Raw genomic sequence first — 13,554 nt, forward strand, 5'->3', positions numbered from 1 at the left:
TATAAAATGACATCTCTGCAGGGCAATTTGTGTTAGTTAAGTTTGTTTTAACATGGGCTAAAGGAAGCCAGGATGATATGAAAACAACCAAAACAGATTGAGGACGAGTTAAAAAAAAAAAAGGATAAAAAGAAACCTGAAAGCACATTTTAGTACCAGCTTGGGAAGAAGTGCTGTGGTCTCATCCCACCAGCCACTGGAACTCTGGAATGGAATCCCAAAGAGAGTTCGGGAAGGAGATTCAGATTTAGGAGTCATACACATATGAGTGATAGTTGAGGCTATGAGAAAAAAAAATAAGATGCCCGTAGAGAATATATTTAATAAGGCTAGCAGGCAAAGGGGAGAAAAATGTGATTGAGGGGAAAGAGGAGAGAGGGATTGTCTACCAAAGTAGTCGAAGAAACTGAGGAACAGGTAGAAAAGAATGAAGTGAATCCGGGGGCAGAAATGTATGGAAGCCAAAGAGTTTCAAGGAAGAGATGATTATTGAAGTTAAATGGTAGGACTTTATCAGAATATATTAGACAGAATGGGAGAGTATGTTGGAAGTAATGAATGTGAGGACAGGCCATGAATTCATTTTACCCTTGGATAATAGCTTCACAAAGCACACTGTAGTAAGCATAGACAGAGATCCACCAAACTGAACCTTCCCCTCATACCCTTGGTCTCCACCCTCATGTCATCTCTCATGTGCCCTACCTCAATACCTTTAAACCTACCTCTTTCTAGTCTTAATCAAGAAGCCAGGATAAGAGGCTGGGGGAAGAAAGATTCTCCAGAGGGCTGGTGCTTGGAAAGAAAGGTGCCTGGGAAGAGGTTGGATGAAGAATATTACCAGGCTAGTAGGTGGGTGTATGGAGCTGAATGAAGGATGAAAAAATAAAATAGAGTCAGGAGAAAAGCCAAACTCATGAACTAGAACATGTTTTAAGCTGAAGTAATGAGGCAGAGTTTATTTTAAATGGTAGAATGAAAAGTGAGGTTAACTTATCAGGAGGTGGATGAAAGCAAAGGAGCAAGGAAAGGAATGAATGAGAGGGTGGCTCAGAACACTCTAATCCACCAATAAGAAGCATGCATCAGGATATTATTTAACTCAATATGCCTTTAATGTTCAAAAGCTAGACTCATCTTCTGCTGCTGAATATCTTCTGTTGCCCCTCCAGATCCACTCTTCACCCTTCTCCACCTTGCTCTGTGACTCAAAACCCACAGAGTCCTATGACTTCCTGGGTTTGGTCCATAGGAGAGAGCACTGGTAGGAGATCAGAAGTCTGGAGGACTATAAGGGTGGAGCATTTATTCCCCAACTTCCTCATGCCAAGTCGTGACAAGAAGGCTGAGTCTCTCTACCAAAAGCCGCAGATCCTGTGGTGACCACCATGATGTACCATCCAGATTTTCCTTCAGGAATGAGGGACTTATGCCCCCTGGAATCTTTTTTTTTTTAAGTTTTTATTTATTTATTTGTCAGAGAGAGAGAGAGAGAAAGAGCACACGCAAGGGGAGCAGCAGGCAGAGGGGGAAGCAGGCTCCCCACTGAACAAGGAGCCTGATGCGGGGCTCAATCCCAGGACCCTAGGATCATGACCTGAGCCAAAGGCAGACACTTAACCGCCTGGTGTCCCTTATCCCCCTGGAATCTTGAGTAAATAAAGCATGATTGTTATTTTAAACTACTCAGTTTTGAGGTGACTTATGACAATGGATAACTAAACAAGAGCAATAGATAACTGGGCGCCTGGGTGGCTCAATCGTTAAGCGTCTGCCTTCGGCTCAGGTCATGGTCCCAGGGTCCTGGGATCGAGTCCTGCATCGGGCTCCCTGCTCCGCGGGAAGCCTGCTTCTCCCTCTCCCACTCACCCTGCTTGTGTTCCTTCTCTTGCTGTGTCTCTCTCTGTCTCAAAAAAAAAAAAAAAAAAAAAGAGCAATAGATAACTAAACAAGGTATACCCAAGGTCCTAAGATTAGTAATTTGTAAAGATAAATTTCAAATCCAGTTCCTGTGATCAAAGTCAAAATATTTTTCCAAAGGGGACCATTATAATCCTGTTTAATTCATGAATGCACAGAATGTTCTGCTCCCTGAAATATTCTTACTCCCTACTGATGCCCAAAATGCCATAGATAGATATTTGATATTATGACCCCTGTTGAGATACAAAGACTCCAGGATAACTAATAAGTAAACTTGATTATTCTATTAAACCTTAGTTGGAGATATTTATCAGATTTGAGAAAAGATTTTGATTGACACCAATATTATAAAATAATTGAACTACCCTACATCTTCCAGGAATGAATGAGAGGGTGGCTCAGAACACTCCAATTCAATTTTTCCAATTCTATTCTTTCTCTAATTTGAGATCCTTTTCACTTTAGGGATAGTAAATGCAGAAGTAGGAAGCATACACATTATTACAGTACATTTTTTATTATTGCTATGTAAAAAACAAATTTGGGGGCGCCTGGGTGGCTCAGTTGGTTAAGCGACTGCCTTCGGCCCAGGTCATGATCCTGGAGTCCCGGGATCAAGTCCCACGTCGGGCTCCCTGCTCAGCAGGGAGTCTGCCTCTCTCTCTGACCCTCCCCCCTCTCATGCTCTCTATCTCATTCTCTCAAATAAATAAATAAAATCTTTTAAAAAAAATTTGGTGGAATAGCTGCAAAAATTTAAAATTTGTGGTTGAGATTTTCCAGTTTGAGTCACCTCTTTATATGTTAACATCGTGCAACCTAGTTTTAACATTAACCAAAGTCAAACAAAATTAGAAGAGTAAGTCTCCCAGAAATAAATCCATATTGCAATAGCAAATACAAATGATTTAGAGATTTTGCAATCTAAGAATTATTGCATCACTGCATTCTCCCAGTAGCACAAGTAACAAATAGTTGTCTTAAAAGAAATTTGTAAACTTAGTAACAAAATTACTTCCAAAAAACTAACTTGAAACTTCTTTTTAAGAGGCAGAGAATTTGGGGCACCTGGGTGGCTCAGTCGGTTAAGCTTCTGCCTTCAGCTCGGGTCATGATCCCAGGACCCTGGGATCAAGGCCCGCATCGGTGAGCCTGCTTCTCCCTCTTCCTCTGATCCCTCTCCCGGCTTGTGCTCTCTCTCTCTGTCTCAGATAAATAAATAAAATCTTTAAAAAATACATAAAAGATAATGTATTTGTAAAAGTAAAAGAAAATAGTACTATAAAAAAAACATTCATGGGGCACCGGGGTGGCTCGGTTGGATAGGCGTCTGCCTTCAGCTCAGGCCAAGATCTCCAGGTCCTGGGATTGAGTTCCGCATCAGGCTCCCTGCTCAGCGGGGAGTTTGCTCCTTCCTCTCCCTCTCCCTCTGCTTGTCTCCCCCCTCCCCATCTCATACTCTCGCTCTCAAATAAATAAATAAAATCTTAAAAAAAAAAAAAAAAGGAGGGTGCCTGGGTAGCTCAGTCCGTTAGGCGTCTGCCTTTGGCTCAGGTCATGATCCCAGGGTCCTGGGATCGAGTCCTGCGATGGGCTCCTTGCTCAGAAGGAAACTTGCAACTCCCTCTCCCTCTGCCTGCCCCTCTCTCTGCTTGTACTCTCTGTCTCTGTCAAATAAAAAAAAAAAGAACATTCATGGAAGAAAGAGCTTATGAAAATTAAAAATATGAATGCAGAAATTAATAATTCAATAGGGGTAACAGATAAACTTGAGCAAATCACCCTGAAAATAGAATAATAAGCAAAAAGATGTGGGAGACTGGCTGGCTCAGTCAGTAAAGCATGCAACTCTTGATCTTGGGGTGATGAGTTCAAGCCCCAATTGGGTGCAGAGATTACTTAAAATAAATAAATAAATAAATAAATAAGAAGTAAAAAGATGGAAAATAGAAGGAAAAAGTTGGGAATATTAGATACCAGTCCAGAAGGTTCAACATACAATTAATAGGAGTTTCAGAAGAGAACATATAAAACAAAATTATCAAAGAAAAATGTGAGAAAACATCCCAGAGCTGAAATGCATAAACTTTTAGGCAAATGAGCCCACTGAGTGGTCTTCCAAGAAATAAAAAAGACCTACAGCATGAGGGGCGCCTAGGTGGCTCAGACGGTTAAGCGTCTACCTTCGGCTCAGGTCATGATCCCAGGGTCCTGGGATCAAGCCCCACATCGGGCTCCCGGCTCCTCAGGAGGCCTGCTTCTCCCTCTGCCTGCCACTCCCCCTGCTTGTACTCTCTCTTTCTCTCTATCAAAAAAAATAAAACCTTAAAAAAAAAAGACCGCTCTTCCCCTAAGTGGCCTGAGGTGACCTCTGAAAATGGTTCGCTATTCGCTTGACCCAGAAAACCCTACGAAATCATGTAAATCAAGAGGTTCAAATCTTCGTGTTCACTTTAAGAACACACGTGAAACTACCCAGGCCATCAAGGGTCTGCATATACGAAAAGCCACCAAGTATCTGAAAGACGTCACTTTACAGAAGCAGTGTGTGCCATTCCGTCGCTACAGTGGTGGAGTTGGTAGGTGTGCCCAGGCCAAACAGTGGGGCTGGACACAGGGTCGGTGGCCCAAGAAGAGTGCTGAATTTTTACTGCACATGCTTAAAAATGCAGAGAGAAATGCTGAACTTAAGGGTTTAGATGTTGATTCTCTGGTCATTGAGCACATCCAGGTGAACAAAGCCCCCAAGATGAGGCGTAGAACGTACAGGGCTCATGGTCAGATTAACCCATACATGAGCTCTCCCTGCCACATTGAGATGATCCTTACTGAAAAAGAGCAGATTGTTCCTAAATCAGAAGAGAAGTTTGCACAGAAGAAAAAGATATCCCAGAAGAAACTGAAGAAACAAAAACTTATGGCCCGGGAGTAAATTCTGCAGAATAAATGCAAATAAAAAAAAGAGAGAGAGAGGGGAAAAAAAGATCTACACCACGATACATTATCATGAAATAATAGAACATCTAGGGTAAAAGAAATATACTAAAACTTCCTGAGAGAAGAGAAGTCAGTCTAACTTCAGAACTGAAGGACAGAGAGTTCCACGAGGAATATTCCTTTAAAGAAATGTTATGACCAGTTACCTGATACATTTGAACATGAGAGAGGAGTTACATTTTCAACAGTGAGTTTAGAGATGAATAAGCAACAATAAAACAAAAGCAAAGGGAGGAGGCAGGGGGATGTCATTATCAATTCAAGGGAAATTAAAAGTTGTACAAGAAAAGACATATACACTGTTTGGCTTAGCTGTGGGTAAATATTGATGATTTTCTAAATGCTGATTCTGCTAAAATTATGATTCAAGGGGCACCTGGGTGGCTCAGTCGTTAAGCGTCTGCCTTCGGCTCAGGTCATGATCCCAGGGTCCTGGGATCAAGCCCCGCATCGGGCTCCCCACTCCGCGGGAAGCCTGCTTCTCCCTCTCCCACTCCCCTTGCTTGTGTTCCCCCTCTCGCTGTGTCTCTCTCTGTCAAATAAATAAATAAAATCTTTAAAAAAAATTATGATTCAATAATTAATCACCAGGGAAACGCAAATCAAAACCACAATGAGATATCTCACACCTGTCAGAATGGCTAGAATCAAAAAGACAAGAAATAAAAAGTGTGGGGAGGATGTGGAGAAAAAGTAATCCTCATGAACCGTTGGTGGGAATGCAAATTGATGCAACCACTGTGTAAAAGAGTATGGAGTTTTTCAAAAAATTAAAAATTGAATTACCATATTATCCAGTAATTCCACTATTGGGTATCTACCCAATGAAAACAGAAACACTAATTCAAAAAGATATATGCACCCATATGTTTATTGCAGCATTATTTACAATAGCCAAGATATGAAAGCAACCCAAGTGTTCATCTATGGATAAAGAAGTTTGGTATATGTGGTATATAACACAATGGAATAGTCTTTATCCATAAAAAAGAATGAGATCTTGCCATATGCAACAACATGGATGGACCTGGAGGGTATAATGCTAAATGAAATGTCAGACAGAAAAGGACAAATACCATATGATTTCACTCATATGTGGAATTTAAGAAACAAAACAAATGAACAAATGAAGAAGAGACCAAAAAACAGACTTTTGGGGGGGTTCCAAAGTTTTATTCAAGAACTTATATAAAATATTCCAGATAAATGAGCTTTAATCCTCACCTTCCTCCTCTTTCTCATCCTGGTAAATCTGGAAGTAACAATTCATAACTGCTGTTGGCAACTGTGCACAACCAGTGACGTAGATTATTCTTCAAATATTTTTCGGTTAGATATTTCAAATGCCTTTTGGAAAAAGGCACCTCAAAAGGTACAGTAATCTTGCTCTTACTCCTTTCAATGGTTGCAACGCCTCCACTGAGATTCTCAGCTTTTCTATTCACTTTGAATCTCTCTTGAGGAAACCGCTCAAAAGGGGCTGCATCCGTGATTCCATCTTCTACAGGGTGGCTGCGGTCAAGGATAAACTTCAGAGCTTGCTTCTTTTTTTGCCCCCCTTCAGCACAAGCTTTTTCACAGGTGTCAGGGTGGCAATGGAGGCGGAAAGGGAAGTGGGCATACTATGCACAGGCAAAGAGCCCGCCAAAAAAACCAGAGGTTTCGGGTTTTTTGGGGTTTTTTAAAGATTTTATTTATTTATTTGACAGAAAGAGAGAGCACAAGCAGGGGGAGCGGCAGAGGGAGAGGGAGAAGCAGCCTCCCTGCTGAGCAAGGAGCCCAACATGGGGCTCGAGGTGGGGCTCGATCCCAGAACCCTGGGATCATGACCTGAGCCGAAGGAAGATGCTTAACCGACTGAGCCACCCAGGCGCCCCCAAAACAGAGTTTTAAATACAGAGAACAAAGTGATGGTTTCCAGAGGGGAGATGGGTGGAGGGATCGGTGAAATAGGTGAAGGGGATTAATAATACACTTACCCTGATGAGCACTGAGCAATGTACAAAATTATTGAATCATGGTATTGTACACCTGAAACTAGCATAACACTATTATGTTAATTATACTTCAATAAAAAATATAATAACTATATCAGGAGGATAGGATAGAAATATGTGTTGGGGAGTAACACATGATGAGGTAAATCCTCATCTTTTGTAGTTGGAAGTTAAAAGGTAATAATATCTGGGGCTCAGTCGGTTAAGCACGGACTCTTCATCTCAGTTCAGGTCTTGATCTCAGGGTGTGAGTTCAGGCCCCACATTGGGCTCCACGATGGCCATGGAGCCTACTTAAAAAAGGGGAGGATGCCTGGGTGGTTCTGACAGTTAAGCATCTGCCTTCAGTCAGGTCATGATCCCAGGGTCCTGGGATCAAGCCCCGCATTGGGCTCCCTGCTCTGTGGGAAGCCTGCTTCTCCCTCTCCCTCTGCCTGCCACTCCCCCTGCTTGTGCTCTCTCTCTCTCAAATAAAAAAATAAAAATCTTTTTTAAAAAATAAGAAAAATAAATACTTAAAAAAGTTTTTAAAGATATTATCTGAAACTGAAAAATCAAGAAATAGCAGTATAAACACGTTTTTGAAATTTGGAGTTCTAGGGGCACCTGGGTGGCTCAGTCAATAAAGCATCTGCCTTCTGCTCAGGTCATGATCCCAGGATCCTGGGATGGAGCCCCATCAGGCTCCCAGCCTGCTTTTCCCTCTCCTCCCCATTTGTGCTGTCTCTCTCTCTCAAATAAATAAAAATAAAATCTTTTTTCTAAAAAGAAAGAAAATTTGGAGTTCTAGACTGCAAGCAACCATTAAAAAGTTGCAGTGATTGAGGAAGTACAAGTTGGATATGGGGAGAATAGAGTGTTATGACTTTTAACAATCTCTTTGGCCTTTTACACTATGTACCTGTACTGCTTTGATAAATTTAAAAATTAATATGAGGTAGTGGCACCTGGGTGGCTCAGTCAGTTAAGTGTTCGACTCTTGATTTCAGCTCAGGTCATGAACTCATGGTTGTGAGATTGAGCCCTGCACTGGGCTCTGAGCTGGGCATGGAGCCTGCTTAAGATTCTCTCTCTCCCTCTCCCACTGCCCCTCCCCGCTCCTTCCCTCTCTAAAAATAACAACAACAACAATAATAATAATATGTAGCTAACAACTGACTTGTGGATCTTCTACGAAGACAAGAAAATATATTGAGTGTTTTAGCTGTCTTTAAGCCAACATTTGCTTTTCTTTTTCTGTAGTAAAAGATAAGAATATACATATATTTTGTTATAGAGAAGTTTAGCATGCCAAATCCAAACTCACAAGATAGAGAGCTTATTCAATGCACAATGCCTGTTGATGGGATTTTGGTATATTCTTCTGCCATGTGTTTGAATAAGTATGTTTCCCTGTTTATTTCTTAATACAGCCTGGATTTTTGCCAAGGCTGTGTTTGGGTTTCCATTTAACTTCAGTTCAATCATGTCAACAGCTTCCACAAATACCAAAAACAAAGTCTTAGTAACCCAAGAGTTTAATGCAATCCTACTGAAATATATTGAAATTTGATAGAAGCTGGGTGATTGGTGCAATGTGGTCCATTTAATTCAGGTTTTCTCCTGCTTGGTTATTTCAGCTGCTTTAACAAACAGTATTTTGCATTAGTATAAATTATTTTGGTGATATTATTTCTTACAAAATGGTGGGTTTACTTTCTTTTTTTTAATTTATTTTATTATGTTATGTTAATTACCATACATTACATCATTAGTTTTTGATGTAGTGTTCCATGATTCATTGTTTGCATATAACACCCAGTGCTCCATTCAATACCTGCCCTCTTTAATACCCATCACCAGGCTAACCCATCCCCCCACCCCCTCCCCTCTAGAACCCTCAATTTGTTTCTCAGAGTCCATAGTCTCTCATGGTTCATCTCGCCCTCCGATATCCCCCTCTTCATTTTTCCCCTCCTACTAGTTTCTTTTTTTTTTTTAACATATAATGTATTATTTGTTTCAGAGGTACAGGTCTGTGATTCATCAGTCTTACAGAATTCACCGCACTCACCATAGCACATACCCTCCCCAATGCCCATCACCCAGCCACCCCCTCCCTCCCACCCCCCACCACTCCAGCAACCCTCAGTTTGTTTCCTGAGATTAAGAATTCCTCATATCAGTGAGATCATATGATACATGTCCTTTTCTGATTGAATTATTTCGCTTAGCATAATACCTAGTTCCATCGACGTCATTGCAAATGGCAAGATTTCGGGCTTTTGATGGCTGCGTAATATTCCATTGTATATATATATATACCACATATTTTCTATCCATTTATCTGTTGATGGACATGTTGGCTCTTTCCATAGTTTGGCTATTGTGGACATTGCTGCTATAAACATTGGGGTGCATGTACCCCTTCAGATCACTACATTTGTATCTTTGGGGTAAATATCCAATAGTGCGATTGCTGGGTCATACGGTAGCTCTATTTTCAACTTTTTGAGGAACCCCCATACTGTTTTCCAGAGTGGCTGCACCAGCTTGCATTCAACGGGTTTACTTTCAATATGTGTCTTTTTATTGTTTTGTTTTTGTGCCTTTTTTTGTTTCTTCTTCGTTGTTTCAATGTGTCTTTGAAGAGCTTGCTACACTCACTAATGTAGACTTTACTCACCTTTAAACCAAAATTTCCTCAATTGAACATATCTCTCACTTTATACTGAAAATCCATGAGAAGATGGTATTTGTTGTACAAAAATTTAACCATGATACAGGTGAATTTTATTTCTGTGAAATAGCTAAAAGGTCATGAGAGAGAAAAATACTAAATTTTTGCCTAGTCCTGGAACACCAATTGTAGGGTCCTTTGTCCATCTCTCCAGAGAAAGAAGGAAAGAGTGACAACTCATGTATATACGTTTGGAGGAGTATAACCTTTATGGAGGGCAATATTACAATAAATATAGCAAAAAAAAAAAAAAACCAAAAAGGTGCACACCCCAAACTAAAAAGAAATACCACAACACATGTATTAGGGTGGCTACTTTGTTGTTGTTTTATTTTGCTTTATGTATATACATATACCTATATATGTGTGTGTGAATGTACATGTATATATATAACCCTGACAATGCCAAAGGCTGGAGCAACTGGAGCTCTCACACATTGCTGGTGGGAATGAACAACAGTACAACCACTATGACAGACAGTTTGGCTGTTTCTTACAAAGTTAAACATACACTTACCATACAACCCAGCACAGGGTGTTCACTCCCACTACTACTCCCATTCAAGAACAATAAAAAAGTAGGTTCATTCAAAAACTCTTACCCAAATGTTTATAGTGGTTTGATTCTTGGTTGCGAAAAACTAGAAACAACCCACATGTTCTTCAACTGGTAAGTGGATAAACAGTGGTACATCCATAGAGTGGAAAAACTCAGCAATAAAATGCAACAAATTTCTGATATGCAACAACATGAATGAATGCTAACTGAAAGAAGCCAGACTCAAAAGTCTACATACTGTATAATTTAATATATAAGACATTCTGGGAAAGGCAAAATTATAGGGTCAGAAAACAGATCAGTAGTTACTAAAGGATGAGTGTGGGAAGAGAAGCTGACTACAAAGGGCACAAGGGAATTATGGTGCGGCAGGGTTCTGTATCTTGATTATGATGGTGGTTACGTGAATGTATGCATTTGTCAAAACACATAGAACTGTACACTAACAAGGATGAATTTTACTGTATATAAGTTACACCTTCATAAACCTGACTTTTTAAAAGGATTGGGGGTGCCTGGGTGGTGCAGTTGGTTAAGCACCCGACTCTTGGCTTCTGCTCAGGTCCTGATCTCCGGGTCGTGAGATCGAGCCCTGCGTCAGGCTCCATGCTCAGCGTGGAGTCTGTTTAAGACTCTCTCTCCCTACCCCTCTGCCCACCCCCACCATACACATGCTCTCTCTCTCAAATAATAAATATATTTTTTAAAAGGGTTGAGTTTGAACTTTTTCATAATAAAAAGTTAAAATAAAAAGCATAGACCCTCTTGCAATTCTAGGAAACAATTGGACAATGTGTAAATATGTATGAACAAGAATATTCTCATTGAAGTATTGTTACAGATAAAAACTGAAGAAAATAAAAAACTCAAGCAATCCCAAGGCAGAGGATTGGGTAAATATACTAGGTTATTTCTGTACAATACTATAAGTTTAAATAACTGTTGACAGAGGGGTGTCTGGGTGGCTCAGTCATTAAGCATCTGCTTTTGGCTCAGGTCATGATACCAAGGCCCTGGGATTGAACCCCACACCGGGCTCCCTTCTCGGCAAGAAGCCTGCTTCTCCCTCTCCCCACTTGTGTTCCCTTTCTCGCTATGTCTCTCTCTGTCAGGTGAATAAATAAAATCTTTTTTTTTTAATTTTAAAAAATTAAAATAAATTGATGACAGAGAAGGGGAGAGTGGGCTCATAGTGAACTTCTTTGATTGAGTTCATTATGAAGTATAAACATTTAACTATCAAAAAATCCAAACATATCTGGTGCTTAGAGTAACTCCAAAAACACATGTTAGGTTACTATGTTCTGCTTAGTTAGCATATTGATAAATATAAGATTAGTAGGGGAAGAAGTGAATGTAAATTATAATTAAAGAATTTTCTAAAAGTGATAATACTTTGTAGCTCTAGTGAATATGAATATATACTGGGTTTTATATGTTCAATAATTTAATATGTAGGTCTCATTCCTTTTATAATTAAAGAAAGGAACAAGCCATCTATTAAAGCAAAAGAAAGAAAAACAGGGAGCCATGTTTATTGACATTGAAGAATGTTCACAAAATAATGTTAGGAAAAAAGGTTACAGGCCAAATATGTGTATGGTATGGTCCCATTTGTGTAAAAAGTACAATATTTATACACATAAAATTTATGCATTCATTTTTTTAAAAGATTTTATTTATTCACTGGAGAGAGAGAGAGCACACAAGTGGAGGAGAGAGGGAGAGGGAGAGGGAGAAGCAGACTCCCCGCTGAGCAGGGAGCCGGGTTCAGATACAGGGCTTGATCCCAGGACCCCAGGAGCATGAGCTGAGCCCAAGGCAGACGCTTAACCTTCTGAGCCACCCTGGTGCTCCAAAATATGCATTTAGATGTAACTTCATAGAAAAACGTTTGTAAAATACCAAATATTAACACGGTTATTTCTTTTTTTTTTAATTTTATTTATTTATTTGAGAGAGAGAAAGAGAGCATGAGAGGGGGGAGGGTCAGAGGGAGAAGCAGACTGCCTGCTGAGCAGGGAGCCCGATGCGGGACTTGATCCTAGGACTCCAGGATCATGACCTGAGCCAAAGGCAGTCGCTTAACTGACTGAGCCACCCAGACGCCCACAGTTATTTCTAATTCAAGGAATTTTAAATGATGTTATTTTTTTTTCTTTTTTGAATCTCCTATTTTCCCTAAATTCATCAGGTATTACCTGTATAATTAAAAAATAATAAAGTAAGGATGCCTGGGTGGCTCAGTCGGTTAACCATCTGCCTTCAGCTCAGGTCATGATCCCAGGGTCCTGGGATCAAGTCCCACATCAGGCTCCTTGCTCATCTGGGAGCCTGCTTCTCCCTCTGCCTGCCATTCTCCCTGCTTGTCCTCTCTCTCTCTCTCTGTCAAATAAATAAATAAAATCTTTTTTAAAAATTAAAAAAAAAAAACCATGAAGTGGGGCTTGAACTCACAATACCAAGATCAAGATCTGAGCTTCCGACTGAGCCACCCAGGTGTCCCTCCTTTTTATTTTATTTTTTTTAGAAGGAGCAAAAAAAGTCAATTTTTCCCAGTGTGAATAGATTTATAACCAACCTGCGAGAGTACTACTTAATTAAAATATATGTCATACCTAAAATGATAAATGCGTTGGACAGTAGAACAGTAGAAAGAATGCAGGATCTACGAGCTCATTAATAGATGTATTTCACTTTTGCGGATGTTCCTTAGAAATGACTTGAAGCTTTTGTTGGGTTTTGGATTTCCTCCTCCGAGCAATGCCTCCTCAGCTACTGCAGGGAATTAATTGAGGCGGGAGCAGCAGCTGGAACCAGAAATGTCCTCTATTAAAAAAAATTCTCAATTTTCCTTAAAGGTTTTTTGTTTTTTAAATTATTTTAACACTTTTTTAAAGATTTTATTATTTATTTGAAACAGAGAGAGAGAGATCACAAGTAGGCAGACAGGCAGGCAGGCAGAAGGAGAAACAGGTTCCCGCTGAGCGGGGAGCCAGATGCAGGACTCAATCCCAGGCCCCTGGGATCATGATCTGAGCCGAAGGCAGACGCTTAACCAACTGAGCCACCCAGGTGCTCCATTTTAACACATTTTGAGTGAGGGGTCAGTCAGAACCTGATTCTTTGTCCCAGTAGTATTTCTATATGACTTCAGCCAAGTCACTTTACCTTTTAAGATTCATGTCCTCTTAAAAAATGTATAGCTACAGTGGGGACTGCTTCTCCCTCTCCCCCTGCTTGTGCTCTCTCTCTCTCTCTGACAAATAAATAAATAAAATGTATAGCTATTTTGAGATCAAATAAGATGTGCATGAAAACACAGCAAACTCTTTCTCTTATAAGATTTCAAAGAAATC

The 13,554-nt window shown here is 40.2% G+C and overlaps 1 protein-coding gene and 1 pseudogene across 1 annotated transcript; one reads left to right on the forward strand and one right to left on the reverse strand.

The window, feature by feature from the left end:
* Positions 1 to 4,283: 4,283 nt before the first annotated feature.
* Positions 4,284 to 4,855, forward strand: LOC110578539 (60S ribosomal protein L17-like). The gene has a single exon (XM_044914146.1). It carries the CDS (start codon positions 4,301 to 4,303, stop codon positions 4,853 to 4,855), a length of 555 nt encoding a protein of 184 aa, XP_044770081.1. The 5' UTR covers positions 4,284 to 4,300.
* Positions 4,856 to 6,133: 1,278 nt separating this feature from the next.
* LOC110578473 lies at positions 6,134 to 6,541 on the reverse strand (annotated as a pseudogene).
* Positions 6,542 to 13,554: the final 7,013 nt, after the last annotated feature.

The sequence above is a fragment of the Neomonachus schauinslandi genome, chromosome 4 (genome assembly GCF_002201575.2).
Source record: "Neomonachus schauinslandi chromosome 4, ASM220157v2, whole genome shotgun sequence".
Lineage (NCBI taxonomy): Eukaryota > Metazoa > Chordata > Mammalia > Carnivora > Phocidae > Neomonachus > Neomonachus schauinslandi.